Source organism: Carcharodon carcharias, chromosome 5 (assembly GCF_017639515.1).
Source record: "Carcharodon carcharias isolate sCarCar2 chromosome 5, sCarCar2.pri, whole genome shotgun sequence".
NCBI classification, from domain to species: Eukaryota; Metazoa; Chordata; class Chondrichthyes; order Lamniformes; family Lamnidae; genus Carcharodon; species Carcharodon carcharias.
In genome coordinates this window covers 44,249,190-44,269,967 of record NC_054471.1, presented here as the reverse complement: position 1 = coordinate 44,269,967, position 20,778 = coordinate 44,249,190, and the positions used below count along the sequence as shown (strand labels likewise).

The window sequence follows — 20,778 nt, the reverse complement described above, 5'->3', positions numbered from 1 at the left end:
CCACGTAAAATGGCGGCGCAGACCTAATTTGGGGCACCGAATGGGTCCACGCCCGCCCCCGCACAACCCCCCGATGAGGTGCGGGGGAGGGGAAATTCTACCCTATATCACTGTTCTTTCATTGTCACTGGGTGAAAATCCTGGAAATCCCTCCCTAACAGCACAGTTTGTATACCTACATCACATGGACTGCAGCAGTTCAAGAGAGCAGCTCACAGCCACCTTCTCAAGGGCAATAAATGTTGGCTTAGCCAATGATGCCCACATCCCTTGAATGAATAAAAAAAAACTTCCAGAGGAATAGAGTGTAATAAACTAACCTTTTCATTTTTTTTAAGTATAAAGGCTTTGATGCTGGGTTATTTTAAAGTAATTTCTCACTCCACTGGTAAGAAAATACACAAAAACCTACAAATACATTGTTCACAGACAACTTTAGGGAATCACCCTTTAAAGCATCTGTGACAGTAGGGAATAGAGCTTCTGAATAATACTCCACTTGAGCAGATTACCAGAAGCTAACTATATCCAGCATAAATGGAATACCCCTAGGTGTTTTTCAATCATTCACGGGATGTGGGCTTCACTGGCTGGGCCAGCATTTATTGCCCATCCCTAGTTGCCCTTGAGAAGGTGGTGGTGAGCTGCCTTCATGAACCGTTGCAGTCCATGTGGTGCAGGCCCATCCACAGTGCTGTTAAGGAGGGAGTTCCAGGATTTTGAGTCAGTGACAGTGAAGGAACGGTAATATAGTTCCAAGTCAGGATGGTGTGTGGCTTGTAGGCAAACTTCCAGGTGATGGTGTTCCCATGTGTCTGCAGCCCTTGTCCCTCTAGGTGGTACAGGTACAGGTTTGGAAGGTGCTGTTGTTTGCAGATGGTACATACTGCTGCCACTGTGCATCGGTGGTGCAGAGAGTGAATATTTAAGTTGATAGATGGGGTGCCAATCAAGTAGGCTGCTTTGACTTGGATGGTGTTGAGCTTCTTGAGTATTGTTGGAGCTGTACTCATCCAGGCAAGTGGAGAGTATTCCATCACACTCCTGACTTATGCTTCGTAGATGATGGACAGGCTTTGGTGACTGAGGATGTGAGTTACTCACCTCAGAATTCTCAGCCTCTGACCTGCTCTTGTGGCCACAGTATTTATATGGCTAGTCCAGTTCAGTTTTTGCTCAATGGTCACCCTCAGGATGTTGACGGTAGGGGATTCAGCGATGGTGATGTAATTGAATGTCAGGGGAAGATGGTTAGATTCTGTCTTGTTGGAGACAGTCTTTGCCTGGCACTTGTGTGACGCAAATGTTATTTGCCTGAATTTTATCCAGCTCTAGAGAAGAGTCATACGTTTTCGAAATGTTAACTCTGTTTCTCTCTCCACAGATGCTGTCAGACCTTCTGAGTTTTTCCAGCATTTTCTGTTTTTAATTTCAGATTTATGGCATCTGCAGTATTTTGCTTTTATCCTGGTCTTGTTGCATATGAGCACAGACTGCTTCAATATCTGAGGAGCCATGTGCTGAACATTGTGCAGTCATCTGTGAACATCACCATTTCTGACCTTATGATGGAGGATGGTCATTGATGAAGCAGCTGAAGATGGTTGGGCCTAGGACACCAACCTGAGGAAATTGTGCAGGACTGAGATGATTGACCTCCAACAACCACAGCCATCTTCTGTTATGCTAGATAAGACTCCAACTGGTGTAGAGATTACCATTGACCTCAATTTTGCTTGGAATCCTTGATGCCACACTTGGTCAAATGCTGCCTTGATGTAAAGGGTAATAGTAGACCCGGTCTATATTCCTTGGTGTTTAGAAGAATAAGAACTGATCGAATTGAAAGATATAAAATTCTTATGCGGCTTGACATTATAAATGTTGAAAAGAATGTTTCCCCTGCTGGGAAATCTAGAACAAAGGATCACATTCTTGGAATAAGGAACCAGCTATTTAGAAATGAGATGAGGAGTAATTTCTTCACTAAAGGGATTGTGATTCTTTGGAATTCTCCATGCCAGATATCTATGGATGCTCAGTCTTTGAGTATATCTAAGACAGAGGCCGATAACAATTTGGGTACTAAGGGAATTAAGGGATATGGGGATAGTGCAGGAAGGTGGAGTTGAGATAGAAGATTAACCATTACCTTGATGAATAGAAAAGCAGGCTCGAATGGCCAAATGACCTACTCCTGCTCCTATTTCTTTTGTACTTATGTTCCTTGACAAGGAGTTAAGATGAAAGGGTTAGAACTTTGCATGGTGTCTTTGATCAATATTCTTCTCAAGGTATTGATCCAAGGGCACTTACAGTGCATTGCTATGTTTACTGCTGTACAATTTCTTGTTTGCAAGTAATAACAATAACATAAGTTTTTCCAAAAAAAAAATGTTAGTTAGTGTGAGAGGGACTCTTATTGCAATTTTGAAAAGCAACACTCACCAAACTTGCAATTACCTGGTAATCGGTTGGCATGGCGGAGCCACCAGAAGTTGTAGCTGATGTACCTAATCGTGGTTTCTTGTTTGGAGGTCCCTGATTGAGACTGCTGTCCTGGTTATGCTGTAGGCCTCCTCCAGTTCCTCCTCCACCACCTCCTCCCCCAGCAGCTGTTCCATTTGTCTGTGTACTGCTTTGTTGCTGGGGTGCTTGCTGTTGCTGTTGATTCTGTTGTGTTGTCTGCTGCTGATGTTGCTGGGTTTGCTGCTGATTCTGTTATTCAAGATAATGTACAGGTTAATTAATCTATCCGCATCCCCAACAAACTTATAACGCTGATAATATATACACGTTATCTTAGATTTGCATTGAAGAAACACAACTGACAGCAGATACACAGTAATTTCATCATTGACTGTAATCATCAATATAAGGGTTCTGAATTCTAGAGGCCTGACTGTGTCTGAGACCTAGAAGATAAAAATTGCAAATGTTGCTTGCTAACAACTAAGTACGTGCAAGTTCGCCTACATGCTATAATAACAATGCAACAATGTTTTGGCAGAAGACTACTCATTAATAGCAAATGCATTCAAACCTCATATCAATTGCCTTTATTGGATCCTGTATTGCCTTTCCTAATAGGAATTTTAAAGACTGCCATGGTTTTCTGTTCCATTTACCTTTAGTGGTAATCTGTTCCACAAGTCTATCACCTTACTACTTAAATAAGTTGCCTATTTTTTGGAATTTTCTGCGCATTTGTACCCAGAGACGTGCAATAGGAACATAAAGCAAATACTTATTATAAAAGATTGAGGAAACTTGGCACAAGGGTATTTCGCACACCCATCTTTTACACACGTCCATTGATCTCTGTACCTGAATGTAACATGGCCCATGTTTAAAGAGCTATACTATAATTATACAGGTTCAAAATGGACATAAAATTAAGGTCAAGATTTTAGGCACAGCAGGAAACAGTAATTTTTTGCTGTTTTACCTCAATTTCTGAAGTAATAGTTTGTATTCATAGAATTATGGGGCAGGATTTTACATTCGTGGACAGGCATGCGCCTGACCCGACTGGGCATAAAATAGTGCGCAAAGACCTCGGGCAAGTGTCCCAACATCATTGCGCATTCTCACAATATTTCGGTTGGCAGGTGCATGCAAGAGTTGGCAGTGTGACCATTAAGAGGGCTATTAAGCCCATTAATCAATTAATTAAGCAGTATTTTTCGCTGCCCGTCCAACGTTACTGTTGGCAGGTGGGCGAATTGGCCAAGCAGCCTTTAGATTTTTTAGGAAACCTCCACGGATTTAAATTTATAAACATCACTTTTAATATGTCCCTGTTCTTGTGACTGAGTCATATTTGGGGACATGTTTCCCTTATTTTTAAAATCTTTATATTTGATTGTACTTTGCCCATCATATCTATGCTGGCCAAAAACAAGCCACCCAGCCTAAACCCACTTTCCAGCATTTGTTCCATAGCCCTGCAGGTTACGGCACTTGAGGTGCATATTCAGACACCTTTCAAATGAGTTGAGGGTTTCTGCCTCTACTACCCTTCCAGGCAGGAGTTCCAGACCCCTACTATCTTCTGGGTGGAATAAATTTTCCTCATCTCCCTCTAATCTTTTTACCGATCGTTTATATCTATGGCCCCGAGTCACTGACCTCTCTATTCAGGCCCCTCACCATTTTGTGCATCTCTCAATCTAATCTCCCTTCAGCCTCCTCTACTACAAGGAGAACAACCCCAGCCTATCTAATCTTGCCGCATAGCTGCATTTTTCCAGTGGGTATCAAACAACTACCAAAGATTGCCTGATTAGACATCTTATAGTCTATAGTATAGACATGTAAACTTGCAACTATACCATCATATGTTGTTGAAATGTACTCCAACAAACCTTTTTATCAGCAGTATATGTTTCACAACAACCGCCCCATTTCTACTGCTGCCACAAGATTGTAGCCACCCATTCAGGTTATCCTCCTAGCAACATCCTTGTATATCTCCTCTGTACCCTCTCTAGTGCAATTACACCCTTTCTGTAATGAGGTGATCAGAACTGCACACAGTACTCAAGTTATGGCCAAACTAATGATTCATATAGTTCCAGCGTAGCCTCCCTGCTCTGATATTCTATACCTCGGCTAATAAAGGAAAGGATTCCATATGCCTTCTTAACCACCTTATCGACCTGTCCTGCTACCTTCAAGGATCTATGTATATTCACTCCAAGGTCCCTCACTTCCTCTACACCTCTCAGTATCCTCCCATTTATTGTGTATTATCCTAGCAAAGACTGGCTTTTTGAATGCAATTCTATGGCATCAGTGTGAGTCACATTAAAAATTGAAAAGATTTCATAATCACATATTCTTAAACGTATGCATGAACGATAGTTCGATGGCTTTAAAAATAAATATATGATACTAAGTTCGACACTTTCCTCGAGCTCTAATGATTGTGCTGATTTCTGCTTTTTTGAACTCAATTTTTTATGAATTATATTAATAAGGTTAGCAGGAAATTCAGGTGTAGATGGACATCGGCAAAATGGGCACAAGAATGGACTTAGCTTTGGGTGTAACTTCCCAACAATGTTTCCACAGGAAATTCCACCCCAGCTTGCTTCAGAATATCACACATTGGCTAGAGTCATTGGCTTTTGCACTAATTTAGTGAAATCTGCAAACTTAAGTCATCATGGATATTATTCTGCCCTATAGATCATTTATTAAAATATAAACAATGAACCCTATGTGACTCCATTGGCAACCAGCTTACAATTCAAGGCCTCCAACTTTCCAGCATCCTTTGATGTCTAGTTTCCAGCCATGCATCAAATCAGCCTAATCCTCTGACATTTTTTCTATGGGTACGTACCTTGACAATCAGTATGCTGTGTTGAAAAATATCAAATGACTTCCTGAAAAACTATCAACTGCCCCACCTATTATCTTTCTACTTCTCTCTGGTCTGAAATCAACATTGCAATATTAATTGTGTGGATTTCAGAGCAACAGTAACCTTGGCACACTGCAAAACTACAGTACAAGCAAATTATTGAATCCTACCCTGACTTTAATACCATCTGCTATTTTCTCCTTTGCAATTGTTCAGGCAGCATAACATTTTTGTCAATACCCTCTTTGCTACCTGGGAAGCTGTTTTTTTCATGTCATTGAACTGAAATGTTAACTGTTTCTCTCTCCACAAACATTGTCTAACCTGCTGAGTATTTGCAGCATTTTCTGTTTACATTCCAAATTTATTTCCAGTATCCACTTAAGCTTTTATTATTTGTAGTGTGGCACCATTGCACATGGAGGCAAAAGTTTACTGACCCCCAGGTGGCATCCTTGGTGGGGGGGTGGGGAGAGAGAAATGGGTTAAAAGGCTGCCAATGCAATCATTTTACCAGTGGTCAGAATGACAGCAGCTCAGTCAATTTAACCAATTAAACGCCCAATTGAGGGCCATCTTCACAGGCCGCTGGCGGAGTGGCCCACTACTGCATGGGGAAACAGCCAAATGCAAGGAAATGACGTCTCTGCGGTTTTCCAGGATGGGGCCTTCTGAACCAGATACTCCATGAACCAAGGCAGTCACCCCAATGGCCCCTTGTGCTCTCCAGAGCCTGCCTGCCACCCCTGTAAGGGCAAATAAAATGGAGGCGCCTTCTTGTTCTCCTTGCAGCCTAAGCAACCTTTCTTGGTAGTGCTTGGGGACCTGCCCCAGCCTCATTTTAGATCATCTTGCAACTAATTAGCTGCCATCGGGTCTCCTGTCCCTTTTAAAGGGAAGAGGGCCCGCCTCCAAGTGCTGCGGAAGCTGCAGAGCCACTGCCCTCTGATTGGGCCATCAGTGTGAAGTGCAAGTCCGCTGTCGGCCTGGCTGTGGCCATTAAAGAGGCTGTTGCTTGGAAGATTGCTGCTGTGGTCCAGTTGTCCGCCTGTTCAGAATCAGGACTTGTTTGAGGTCCCATATGGTCGAGACCTCTCCCTCTCGAGAAGAAGATGGCTGCGTTTTCAATAATTACAAATTGTTGTGATGGAAATATAAGAATTTTGAATGTTTAGTGTAGAAAGCTGGGAGGATAACCTGAATGGGTGGCTACAATCTTGTGGCAGCAGTAGAAATGGGGCGGCTGTTGTGAAACACATACTGCTGATTAAAAGGTCTGTTGGAGTATACTTCAACAACATATGATGGTATAGTTGCAAACTTACATGTGACTACATTTGAAACTATAAGATGTCTAATCAGGCAATCTTTACAACTTTGATGAATGCAAAGAATGTCATAAACGTAGTACTATTTATTTACAGGAACTCAGTACCTTGGTGAACATGAAACCACAAACTAAAAGCTAGCTGGGCCTGCCAAGTCATCTAACATAACAATTTAGGGACAGGTTAATGAAGCAAATATATTTCTTAGTCATTTATGTGCTGTGCAATACCTTTTTGTTCAATAAGATGTTTGTTTCCTCTTAGCATCAAGAACACCTGGGTTGGGAAAAGCACAGATTGGATGCAACGCAGAGCTTTTTCCTTAGATTTGCCCAGGCATTTACCTCCCTCAAATACATTATATTTCTATTTCCTTATGTAAACCACCAGATGAGATTACCCAATAGATACCAAACTATGAGGAAATAAGTCAAACAGGGGAAAAACATTTCTCATAGGCTCCTCGTCCCTGGAATACCTTTCAAACTCTTTAATACCCAGGATCAGACTCTTTTGGAATACTTGGAATACTAATCAAATTAATTAGACTGAATATGACATTAAGTGAGTCAAACTCAAGGAATACATCCAGGCTTTGAATTGATAACCACATCAGTATGTGGATTGAGGCTGAAATAACTGAACTTCAGCTGTTTACTGGCCATTAAAGAAGAACATGGGCTTCCCAAATACCGAAGATCATCTCTGCTGACCAAGGTGACCTGTTCATAACTGATTTGCAGCCCCCGTCATGGTTTTTACTTCACTGAGTTGAACATCTTCACAGGATCAAATGGATAAAAGTGAAATGTAAAAAATTGTTAAATTACTGTCATCTTTTACATTTCTTTAACTGGACCAAAGTCATGCGAAAACCCAAAGCAAATGGATGCAAGATAACAGGATGAAGAAAATGAGCAGGGGAGGTGACATTCGTGTCTTCTTCTTGCTGATGAAATCGAAAGCTGTCCGTAGATTAAATGGGACAGAGGTGGCGGGGATGGGGTGAAGTTAGGGGAGACTTTTAGATTCAGCAGAACAAGCAGTTGGAGATGAAATGTATTCCATTGGACTTGAGGAATTTTGTTGTGATATTCTGTTGAACAGTTTTAATAAACCCAGCTCTTGTTAGTTCACTGAAATTCTCCATCTTAGTAACCTAAGGATTAGATGATGGGATAAAAACACATTACCATATGTCATATCATATTCCTGATTGATTCTCACATTATGAAATAGCCTCAAACTATTTTGCAGTTTAAATTCTCTAGTTTTGGAGAGGCAATTTAAAATAATGGGCTTCCAAAACATTGTTGCAGCAGCAATGTTATGTCAGGGTGGCAGGGGACCCCAATGACTGGTCAGAAAGCCGAGGATGACGCTGCCTCCGCTGTGAGGGGTCCTGCCCCAGCCACATTTTAGACCCATCTTGCAACTAATTAGCTGCCATCAGGTCTCCTGCCCCTTTATAGGGATGAGAGCCCGCCTCCAAGAGCTGCAGGATAATTGGAAGGCCTGATTTGAAATGTTAGCCCTGTTTTTCTCTGCACAGATGCTGCCTGACCCAAGTATTTCCAGCATTTTCTGTTTTTATTTCAGATTTCCAGCATCTGCAGAATTTTATTTTTATTGCAACGGCTCTTCATAACTTCCATGCTTTTGTACCTTATTTAGGGGCATGACCCCAAATTGGGGAGGTAGGTGTGGGTGCTGTTGGGCCTGAGTGGCAAGGGGACAGGTGCTGCTGTTGGCAAACCTGTCCCTGAGGGGGGAAAAATGCTGCCAGGTGTTTGGGGTGTGGGTATTGCTGAAGCTGCGAGAGCAGGGGTTGGGTTGCTGGGAAGTCTGTGGTAATGTGGAAGCAAGCCACCAGGATGGGAGTTTGCCGCAATGCACGAAATCCAGAAACCGAGAACGCAGGACAAATATTTCCCCGCATGCAGACAACCCGGGATGCATGACAAGCGCTTCAAGTATGGGTCGGTCCTGGGAAACCTGGCAAGGTTGGTCACCCTGAGCGGTGGCCAGTGCTGGAACTGGACCCAGCCGGGTGACACAGCAATGGATGCTACCTTCGGAACAAGGTGTAAGGGATTGGGCGTTGCCAGAGCCAGTCAGGCAGGCTCAGAGAGGCAGGTGAGGGCAACAGGCATAGGAGGGTCCCTCCTGAGCCCACAAGGAGGCAGCCAGGGTTCATAAGTCAAATTCTCCATGTAGTAGAGGGCCCATCTGTCACTGGTAAAATGTCAGTGGCAGCAGGAAGAGGCCCTTAATTGGTCACTCAAGTGGCACAATTGCCCTCTAGGCGGTAAGGCTAACCTTCACCTTCACTGCCGCTGGCAAAATGCCATGATGGCAGGAAGACAATGGGCAACACAGCCGCCTTCCCTTGCCATTTTACAGCTCCCCTTCCCCCACCTCCAAGATTGTTCCTAGAGCGTTGGTAAAATCCAGCTCAAAGGGCAAAATTCTGAAGTAAGTGCAGGAACAGAGGGATCTTGGGGTACACATGCACAAATCCTTGAAGGTGGCAGGGCAGGTTGAGAAAGTGGCTAAAAAGGCGAGCAGGAACTGCCCTTCACAAATAGGGGCATAAGGTACAAAAGCATGGAAGTTATGAAGAGCCATTGCAATAAAAATAAAATTCTGCAGATGCTGGAAATCTGAAATAAAAACAGAAAATGCTAGAAATACTTGGCTCAGGCAGCATCCGTGCAGAGAAAAACAGGGCTAACATTTCAGGTCAAGGACCTTCCTTCAGAACTGAAGGAAGATAGAAATGTAATAGGTTTTATGCAAGTGAAAAGTGGTAGAGGAAGAACAAAAGGGAAGGTCTGCAATAAAGTAGAGGGCAGGAGAGATTAAATGAACTTCCCTCCATCATAAAGTCAGAAGTGGGGATGTTTGCTGATGATTGCACAATATTCAGCACCATTCGTGACTTCTCAGATACTGAAGCAGTCTGTGCCAATATACAGCAAGACCTGGACAACATTCAGGCTTGGGCTGATAAGTGGCAAGTAACATTCGTGCTACACAAGTGCCAGACAAGACCATCTCCAACAAGAGAGAATCCAACCATCTCCCCTTCACATTCAATGGCTTTACCATCACTGAATCCCCCACTGGCCGGGATTTTCTGGCCCCGTCGCGGGTGGGATCCGCTGCAGGCGAGGCGGTGCCCCAGCCAGAAGTCCATTGACTTGCAGTGGGACCGGAAGATCATGGTGGTGGGTGGGTGTGGAAAATCCTGTCCACTATCAATATCTACAAGACCACCATTGACCAGAAATTGAACTGGAACAACCATATAAATACTGTGGCTACAAAAGCAGGTCAGAGGCTGGGAATTCTGGGGCGAGTAACTCACCTCCTGACTCCCCAAAGCCTGTCCAGCATCCAAAAGGTACAAGTCAGGAGTGTGATGGAATACTCTCCACTTGCCTGGATGAGTGCAGCTCCAACAACACTTGAGAAGCTCGACACCAATCAAGACAAAGCAGCCAAGTTGATTGGCACCCTGTCCATCACGTTAAACATTCACTCCCTCCACCACTGATGTACAGTGGCAGCAGTGTATATCATCTACAAGATATACTGCAGAAACTCACCAAAGCTCCTCCAACAGCACCTTAAACCTGCGACCTCTACCACCTAGAAGGACAAGGCAGCAGATACATGGGAACACCACCACATGCAAGTTCCCATCCAAGCCACACATCATCTTAACCTTGGAAATATATACCCATTCCTTCACTGTCGCAGGGTCAAAATCCCGGAACTCCCTCCCAAACAGCACTGTGGGTGTACCGACACCACATGGACTGCAGCAGTTCAAGAAGGTAGCCCACCACCTTGCCAAGAACAATTAGGGATGGACAATAAAAAAATGCTGGCCTAGCCAGTGACGTCTACGTCCCATGAAAGAATGAAAAAAAAGATTTCATGGTAGAAAAGGCAAAGCAAATGGTAATGGCTTTCGTAAAGAAACAAAAGATTTGCCCAGAGTGGATGTGAATGCTGAGTAATGAACAGCTGTGTCCAAAAGCAAAAACTTGAAAAACAAGATTAAGATTAGTACATGCAAAAAAATATACCCAGAAACAACACCAAGTTTATGGTCTGAAATTTTGAACTCAACGTTTAGTCCAGAAGACTGTTAAATGCCAAATCGAAAGATGAGATGATGTTCCTCGAGCTTGCGTGAAACTTCGTTGGAGCATTCAGCACGCTGAGGATGGAGATGTCAACGTGAGAGCAAGGTGGAGAATTAAAATGGCGAGCAACTGGAAGCTGGGGTCAGGCTTGTGCATTGGTTCGGCCTCAACTTGAGTATCATGTCCAATTCTGGGCACTGCCCTTTAAGAAGGATGTGAAGGCTTTAAAGATGGTGCAGAAAAGATTTATGAGAATAATTCATGGTAGGAGGAAGTTCAGTTACGTGGATTGATTGGAGAAACTGGGATTGTTCTCCTTAGAAAAAAGGTTGAGGGGAGATTTGATAGAAGTACTAAAAATCATGAGGGAATCTAGATAGATATATATAAATAGTTACCTTTGGCAAAAGGGCCGAGAACCAGAGGACACCAATTTCAGGTGATTGGCCAAAGAAACAATGGCAACACAAGGTAAAACTGCAGCAAGTGGTTAGGATCTGAAACGTATTGCCTGAGAGTGTGGTGAAGGGAGATACAATCGTAACTTTCAAAAGGGAATTGGATAACCAACTGGAGAAAAAAATTGCAGGTCTACACGGAAAGAGAGGGGAACTGAGACCAGCTGAGTTGCTCTTGCAGAACCAGCACGAGTAAGAGGGCTGGAGGGCTAAATAGCCTCCTTCTTTGCTGCAACCATTCTATGATAAATGGTACTGTATTTCAACAGAAAACCACTGACACAATGTTTATTGTTTCTAAATCAACTGTGGAAATATCAGATACTTTGTTCCAGTCATGTGAAGCTCTGCTTACTCAATATGGGTTAACAAAGATAAGATGCTATTGCCATAACATGGTCTTCACTGCAATTGTTTTGCATCCTGAAAGAATTGTGATGGCAAAGTGAAACACATGTCACTTGTTGCCTTTTTAACTTTTACAGTATGACCTTATCTTTTGGAAATAATCAAGAATGCATGCTCCATTCTCACATCTGCCTTGTTCCTCAAGGATGGGGGATATCTAGCTGCTTGGCAGTGCTCACAGGAAAATATGCTGTCCTGAGGTCAGGCGCTTCTCAACAAAGTATGAATTACACTAAATGCACAGTATAGTTTTTGGTAGAATGGCAGGCAACATTGGCAGAAGCCACAATGCGAGCAGTCGTTGGAAACAAAATCAGTTAGTTTTGGTTTTTTAATTGGCTCATTCACGACCTTCTGTCTTGTGAGACAATGGTTTGTGCTGTGATAGTCAACTCTGTGTTAAGCGTCGCCTGGTGTGTCTTGGGAGCCCCCCTCTGGCATGGCGTCTCTGCCGTATTTGCTGCAGAGGAAGAGAGTGGGCTGAGAAGGTGCACAATTCGCTGGTCTCTGTTTTCTCTGATCCCTCTTCTTTGCCAGTTGAGCTTTTTGTTTCTGCTCCACTCTTCCAATGTCCCTCCAAACACTCAGCCTCCAGATGTCACAGTCATCAGCAACTGTGTCCCAGTTGTCAGTGTCAATATCTGCCATCTTCATATCTTACTTGCAGATGTCACTGGGTACATGGCCACCATCCATCTGATGAATGTGGCCGAGCCAGCACAGTTGTCACTGGCTTAGCAATGAATGTATGCTGATAGAATTAGGACAATCCAGGACCTCTGAGTTGGTGATCTTGTCCTGCCGAGAAATGCTGAGGATACATCTGAGACAGCAAAGGTGAAAACTGTTCAGCCTTTTTTCCTGCCTAGCATCAGTTGTTCATGTCTCACTACTGTAGAGGAGTGTGCAGAGGATGCAGTTTTGGTGGACTGGCAGCTTGATGTTCTCAGTCAGCTTGCTGTTGTGCCACACTCTCTTACTCAGTTTGGACATAAATAGCTGCAACTTTTGCTATACATGTGTTGATTTCAGTATCAAGTGACAGATTGCTGCTGATTGTAGAGCCTAGGTATGCGAAGCTGTCACAACCTCCAGTGTCACATTGTCAGTGCTGATAGATGATGAAATGGCAATGTCCTGGACCATGACATCTCTCTTCCTGATGTTGATGGTCAAACCAAACTCGTTAATGGCTTGAGGGAGTCTGTCTATTTGTCATTGAAGGTGTTCCTCTGTATGGCATATATTTCTAAAAAACAAGTTTCTGAAATCCATTCATGAAACTTAAACCTGTTTTAATTTTCAGCTTGAATTTCACAAGTAGCTAAGCTCTTAGTCAGTCTTCTGGCTGAAATATATTTCTATAGTCATTTGGTAGTACACAACTTGAGTATTGCTGAAAAAAGACATTTTGTCAAAACTTTTTATCTTGCACTGTTACGATGAAGCAGATGATGTGTGCCAGGTGGATCAAATCCACGAGGGAAACTTGATTGCGCTATCACAATGGTTTTGCAATTTGTATTTATTTCGAGATGCGTGCCCTGAATTCAGAAGTGATAAGTCCACCAACACTTTAGAGATTTTTTTTAACACACTAAAATAATTATTAACAACAGAAGATTTCAAGCACATTCATAGAACTACAAACTACTACTATAACTCCTAAAATTCCTAATTAACCTGGCTCCCAGTTACACTGCATTTAAGGCAACGGTCCAAAAATAGATTTTAGACTTTGAACAGATCCAGCAGAGCAACACAATACCCTGGACAGTGGAATTCAAAATGGCTCTCTCCAGCTTCAGTTTCTGTAGGTTTATGCACAAATGTTGGAGGCTTCGCACACTTCTATTAGATCTTACAATGCTTTCTCCTGACACATAGCCTCATTCTCCTTTATACATGTTTCTCCCTTTTTAATATGTAAATGATTAATATGTCTTTGGAACTTTTACGTTTTTCATAATATAAATCTTTTCATGTTACTACTATTCTCATTAACCTCTTTGAAATTAAAATCCCCCTTCATCTATCTAAAAATGCAAATTCCCTTTACACCTTACATGCTAAGACCCCAACCATGTTTTTCATTAGCATATTAAAGACCTTACTTCTTTTGATAACTTCAATGTGCAGTCTGTTTGGCTACAAAATGTAATTAAATCACACACACAGGCAGAACAACACAACCCCTATAAACCTACTTTACAATAAACCAGAAAAATGTTATGAAAATTATTATACTTTCATGACAGCACTTATTAGGACAATCACAAGAATACCAATGTTAGAGGAAGCAACAACTTTATGCTGTATGAGAATAAATTACCAATTGATTGGCAAGTGGACTTTGATTGGTAGAGGCGTTGCCATGGAGAATGCACCAGTTAATGGTGACTCACAGTTAACTACCAAGCACTGTTTGAAATTTAAACCAGGCAGCTTGACTCTGACTGGTCACGGCATTGCCATAAGGAATGAACCAGTGAATGGCAATCAATTATTTTGTTTAGCTGAAACAGATGCAATGGGCAGGATTTTACCATTGGTGAGTCGGGAGGCGGGGCCTGCTCACCGATGCGTAAAATGACGCGGGATGACATCAGGCGGAACTCCCAACATCACCCCGCCCCCCAGGAAGGTGGGGGCGCAGCAAAATCAGCCAAATGAGGCCATTGACAGGATCAATTAAGCAATTAAAGGACCTGCCCGTCCAACATTAAGGTTGACCGGCAGGCCAGGAGACCCGGCAGCAACTAGAAAAAACATGAAACCTCATCCACCGGCGGGATGAGGTTTCATGTAGAGTTTTTAAAATTTTAATAGAGTTATTATGGAATTTATGAACATGTCCCAACTCAAGTGACAATGTCACATGAGGGGACATGTAAGGGAATATTGTTTTCTCTATTTTTAATATTGTTGAAAGTAAAGCCGATCTCCCTGAGGCAGCACTTAGCCTCAGGGAGATGAATGCGCTCTTTCGTGCGCATGCGCAAAAGAGCGCACTCTCGATTTTAGGGATCCCCGCTTACACAGGACGTGCATAGCGCTTCCTTGTGGACGTCACACTGGGCGGGCCTTAATTGGCCCGTCCGTGCAAAATGGCGGCGCGGTTAGGTCAGCTCCGCCCACCCGATGAACGGAAAATTCAGACCAATCTGTGTACATGTTCTTTCTGTCTGCAAAGAATAAGGCCCTGTGTATTAATATATGTAGCTTCCAGTGCATGCAAATGTGCCACACTGCAAGCCTGACTGACAATCTTAAATTGGTTGTCAGCGTAATTTTTAGCACATTGAGGATTGTTTAGCGAATGTTGCCCAATTGTGGAATCATATCTAATGTTGGACACTGTGTTTTGAGTTCTGCAAGCGTGAGCTGTTTGGGTACGGTCTGTACCTTGCCTGTTACGAACAGTGGAAGGGACATACTGTTTGATCCAATCCGCCAGTTTTTGGGACGTACGGTCTACCTACCTAGCATCACACTGGAACTGAAATTCATATACCACATTACTCATTTGTGTGATAGGCAGAATGTCTTTTTGGCTTGACAGTAGCATCCTGTTAATGGCGAATACCACTCGTGTTGCTACTGGATAGTGAAACAGTTAGCTTCACCTGTTGCTCAAATTTTTGAGATACCTTGCCCTTCCAGGGTAATCTGAGGCAGACTGGGTACTTTTCAGGGCCAAAAGTGATGGCCTTAGGTCCGTTCATGAGTTTGCACAATATACAGCGTGAAATGATCTGATCAGGATAGCCATCAACTTGCAGGATGTCTCTGATGCGCCCTATTTCAGCATCAAGCTTGCATGGTAAGCAGTGTCTTTAGCCCTATTTACTGGGTTACCGATAAGGTTAGCCTTATAGCGCGTGGAACTGTAAGAATCCTAACGCGTGTATTGACCAGTGAAGGTAGGCTTGTGGTAGACCGTGGTAGAGAACCCTCAACTAGTACATCAAGGAAAGGGAATTAATTTGACTGCTCCATTTTAAACTTGAATTTGAGCGCAGGATGGAGCCCATTGAGACATGCAAGGATATTATTAAATGCTGCCACAGATTTAAATATAGCAAATGTATCAGTCACATATCGGAAATATGCAAAGGGTGGGGGTTAGGTGTCATTCCATCAAAGACACGTTTCTCATGGAACCCAACAAAGATGTTTGCGAGAGCTCGGCCTAGAGGGGATCCCATGGCAACACCATCTATTTGGGCATCCATGGTGTCGTTAAAGCTGAACTCAACTGCGTGAGTTGCTGAGTTCCTAAACTCAACGAATGCTGGTTCACACAATGGTGGTGAGTCAAGATCGCCATGATATAGTGCTGCAGTGCAAACATCTTTGGCTTCCTTAAGTGGAATATTGGTGAAAAGGCTAGCAATGTCAAATGAGCACATGGACACAGCATTGCTATCGATATGTAAATCCTGTATGGCCTTCACAAATGTGAAGGAATCCCTCACCATGTATCTGGAAAACTTGTTCAAAACTAGTTGTAATGATTCACCCAACATTTGGCCAATTCATGTTGTACAGAACCGGTCATAGATAAGATAGGGGTAAAGGGATAACACTTTTGTACGTCTTGGGCAGCCCGTTCTAATGCGGACGCACTTGCATATTTCCGATATGTGGATGATACATTTTCTATATTTAAACCCTAGCAGCATGTCATCGTTTTACAATATTAAGAATAATATTATTTATCAACTAATTCTATTCAATGTAAACAAATATGTAGTAAACCTTGACCTTCCATTCCTTAAATCTCTAGCAAACTAGAGAATTAAAAGAAAATATCCTTAATGTCCTAAGTATGACGTGTTTAGTTGAATTAATCAATGAACTTGCATTCATGTTTATATAGATTCATCTATGCCCTAAACACAAAAATTGTTAACTTTTTCAAGTTAAAAGATAAAAGTATACAATACTATTAACCTATATCAGATTCATAATGGAGATTTAATTTTAATCATTCAGGCAATGGCTTTTAGTCAAATACATAAAATGACATACAAGTAAGTCTTCACTTAAAGTTGTGGTTGCATTCCAGAAAATCATGATTTTAATTGAAAAGATTTTAAGTGCAATAGGTTCCCATAGGAGTCAATGTTAAAACTGGAGTTAGGTTCTGTAGGACCTTCCTTATTAGAAAGAAAACATTAAAACATTATATTGTACCCTGTAAGTTGAAATACTTTACATTGGTAAATGAAAAATTTTAAAATTTATTTTATTTTAAAAGTTATCAAAAAATGTAATTTTTTACTTACAGTACGATCTACTCGCCGCTGATCCAGCTTCCCTAACCTCCCACTCCCTGCAGATCCTTCCCCTCCCCAACCCTCCAATTTGTGGCCTCTTCTCCTTCTGACCCTTTGACCTGCAGCCTGTTCACTCCCTGACCTGTGGCCTGTTCCCTCCCTGACCTGCAGCATGTTCCCTCCTTGACCTGCAGCCCGTTCCTCCCCCAACTTCCGACTTGCAGCTTCTCCCCTCCCCTCCCCAACCTCCCATTTGCAGCCTTGTCTTCTCCCCAAGCTCTGACTTGTGACTTCTTCTATGCCTGACACATCCTCTTCCCAAACCTCCCATTTCCTGACTCACCCTCTCTCCGCTTCCCTCTCCTGAACATACATTCCCATTTAAGATCCAGGTCCGATCCAATGCCAGGGCCCCTGGGTTGTGGAAGAGTGAGTCCCAATAATGCAGAAGTGCCAAGCTGGAGCTGTTATGGTCCAAATTTTTTTTAAAATGTCCCTAATTACAGGAAATACTTTACATTGGGGAGAGGCCACAAGTCTGGGACCAGAAATGGGAAGAGATCAGAGGTTGAGAAAAGGGGAGGCTGCAAGTCAGAGGTCAGGCACGGGGACAGCTGCCAGTCAGTGTTAGAGAGCAGGGGAGGCCACTCCAAAGTGGCACCAATCGGATCACTTGGGAAACAACATTAAGACTAATCTTGTGATGCTCATTGAAATTGCAGGGCACACTAACTTACCGACATGAAAGTGAAACAATGTTAAACTGGACAACGTTAATTGAGGACTTACTATACAATATACTGCACTAAAACAGGTTATGTGGCCTAACAGTCCATTCCCTGGTTTATGCTCCATTTGTACCTTCTCTCATCCTTCCACATCAACTCTAATAGCATAACCCTCCATTCCCTTCTTTCTCATACGCTTATCTATCTTCTCCTTAAACGCATCTATCCTACTCACCTCGATTATTCCCTGTGGTAGCGAGTTGCAAATTCTCACCACTCTCAGTGAAAAAAAGATTCTACAGAATTCCCTATTTGATTTCTTGGTGGCTATCTAATCTTGGTGGCTTCTAGTTTTGCTTTTCCCTACAATTAGAAATGATCTCTCTGTGTGTACTCTATCAAAACCTTTCATAATTTTAAAAGCCTCTACTGTATTAGGTCACCTCTCAGTCTTCGCTTTTTAAGAGAAAAAAGACCAAGACTGATCAACCTTTCCTTATAGGTATAATCTCATAACTCAGGTGTTGTCCTTGTGGGCCTCCTTCGCCTCACTACCTGAAGAAAAATCGGTTGCAGACTTTAAAAAAGGCAGCCCTGTAGTGGTAATACACTGTGAGTGGCCTTAACAAGCTGAAGGTTGGATTTTCACCCCTCAGTGGAAGAAAGTCCAGCCCTCGAAAGCTGCCAGCCAACCAGTTGCAACAACGCCAGAACTGGTGAAGGTGAGTGTGAGGTTTCTTGGGCAGGGAGGGATCGGGCACTCTGGGCAGGGGGGTGGGGTGAAGGGGTGCGTTTTGGAAGCCAGGCAAGGAGACACAAGTGGGGTAAGATGGTATGATCTTCAGGTGGGCAATGTGCTCCTGATGTGCAGGAGGTGGCCCCACCCACTTCCTTCCTGGCCTTTCATCAACTTTAGTGCAAAAGTGGCCTTACCACTCTCACCCGTTTTCCGCTGCTCAGCATATGGCAATGGAGGGGGATTGAGGCCATTAACTGCCATTTAATTAGATAATTAAAGTACTCAACAGGTCTAAGAGCAGGCGGCCTAGTGGATGTCTTACCCACACCAGTGCTCCACCCAAGGGGCAGAATTTTCTGCTCATCGGGCAGATGTGCGCCCGACCTGAACAAGGGTAAAATGAAGCGCGATGACGTCGGCGACTGTCCCAATGTCACCGTGCACTTGAGTGATATTTCGGTCGGTGAGCGCGTGTGGGAGTCAGCAGCACGCCCACTGACAATTAACAGGCCTCTTAAGGCCACTAAAGTTACAACTGAATTAAACTTTTCGCTGACCGTCCGACCTTACAGCTGGCAGGCATGCGAAAAGGCCAAGTGCCCTTTGGACTTTTTAGGAAACCTCATCCATGGGCAGGATGAGGTTTCTAACAGCTATTAAAAATCAAATTAAAATGTCAACATTTCATTACTAACATGTCTCTACTCATTTGACAGAGTCACATGAGGGGACACTTTTTTTTACATTTTAAAATTCTTTATTTTTAATTTTTTTATTCTTCATCTCCCTGAAGCAGCTCTGTACCTCAGGGAGTTTTTCCTGTGTGCACCTGCACGCATGCGCAAGGTTCCCTGCTCGCCCTCCTCTACACAGGCAGTGCTGAGCACTGTAGCGCGTTTCACACTGGGCAGGCCTTAATTAGCCCGCCAGCGTGAAATCGCAGTGGTGGCCCGATTGCGGGCAGCTTCCCGACTGCTCCAGCTCGCCCCCGGCCAAGCCCGCCCAACAAGGGCAAAATCCTGGCCCAGATTATGAGGACAGGGTTGGGAGTGTGCGGGAAAGCAGTGGGCTACCCATGCAACCTATTTTACATGTCCCCAGCTGAAAACATGCCCACTGGAGGGGGCTGTAAAATTGCCCCATGTCTTTGATTCTAAGGTCTACGTCAATTATGAACAACATTTGCCCCATTACTGATCCTTTTGGAACCCCACTTTCTCCCTTCTGCCACTCTGAACAGCTACCAATTACCTCTACTCTCATCTTTTTGTCTTGCAGTCAGCAAGCTGTACTTTCTGCTACTTAACCCCTGACCTCATTCATTAGTCTGTTATGTGGTACCTTATCAAAGGCCTTTTGGAAATCTAGATAAATATGAATAAAATGATGTTCATTGAAAAGTGCATCACAAGGATACAAAGATTAGGTTGACTTTAGTTAGATTTGAGTTAAGCTGCGAGTTCTATATGTTGCTTTTTCTCTTACCTTTTCACCTTTCTCTTCTGGTTCATCTTCATTTAGAAATTCTCGCTTAGGATATGGGATCTGGCAACCTGCAAAGACACTAAAATTTAAAAAAAAAATTGTAAATTTGCAAGGAGCAGCACAAAAGAAAATATCATTTTTACTGGTTTTACATATATTTTTAAAACTCAAACGCAGAAATAAAGCACACATTAAATAGCATATTCAAATATTTGTAACCAATCGAACATAACTTCCCATTGCACTATGCTGTTATGGACATTATTGTGCAACATCAGATATCATAATAAATTGTGGTGAACAGCAGTTAATAAAACATATAGTATCTTAGGCTTTATTAATAGGGGCATTGAGTACAAGAGTAAGGAGGTTGTGTTGAATTTGTATAAGACACCAGTTAGGCCTCATCTGGAGTATTGTGTCCAGTTCTGGGCAACGTACTTGAGGAAGGATGTGAAGGCATTGAAGAGCATACAGAGGAGATTCACAAGAATGATTCTAAGGATAAAGAACTATAGCTATGAGGATAGATTGGAGAGGTTGGGGCTGATTTCCTTAGAGAAAAGAAGACTGAGAGGAGACTTGATAAAGGTATTCAAGATCCAGACAGGTATGGGCAGGGTAAGTAGGGAGAAACTGTTCCCACTCAAGAGAGCATCAAGAACTAGAGGGCACAGATTCAAAATGATGAGCAAAAGGAGTAATAGTGATGTGAGGAAAAGTTTTTTCACCCGGGGTCCGGTGGGGGGGGTTCGGTAAGAGTCTGGAACGAACTTCCTGAGAGGGTGGTGGAGGCAAGTTCAATCGAGGTGTTTATAAGGG

General features: G+C 43.0%; 1 protein-coding gene and 1 long non-coding RNA gene across 3 annotated transcripts in view; one reads left to right on the top strand and one right to left on the bottom strand.

Annotated features, from left to right (window-relative positions):
* Positions 1-1,434, top strand: part of LOC121277878 — a 58,960-nt gene extending 57,526 nt beyond the window's left edge. The window contains exon 4 of the long non-coding RNA XR_005942995.1: positions 1,385-1,434. This is a non-coding gene — a long non-coding RNA (uncharacterized LOC121277878). The remainder of the gene's footprint in view (positions 1-1,384) is intronic.
* The window catches only part of cdk19 (cyclin-dependent kinase 19), a 269,271-nt gene that overhangs the window by 52,041 nt on the left and 196,452 nt on the right, over positions 1-20,778 (bottom strand). For both annotated transcript variants that reach the window (XM_041187628.1, XM_041187629.1), the window contains 2 exons: positions 19,957-20,035; positions 2,464-2,718 (listed from right to left, as the gene is read on the bottom strand). In XM_041187628.1, the coding sequence (XP_041043562.1) occupies positions 2,464-2,718; positions 19,957-20,035 (334 nt within the window). The remainder of the gene's footprint in view (positions 1-2,463; positions 2,719-19,956; positions 20,036-20,778) is intronic.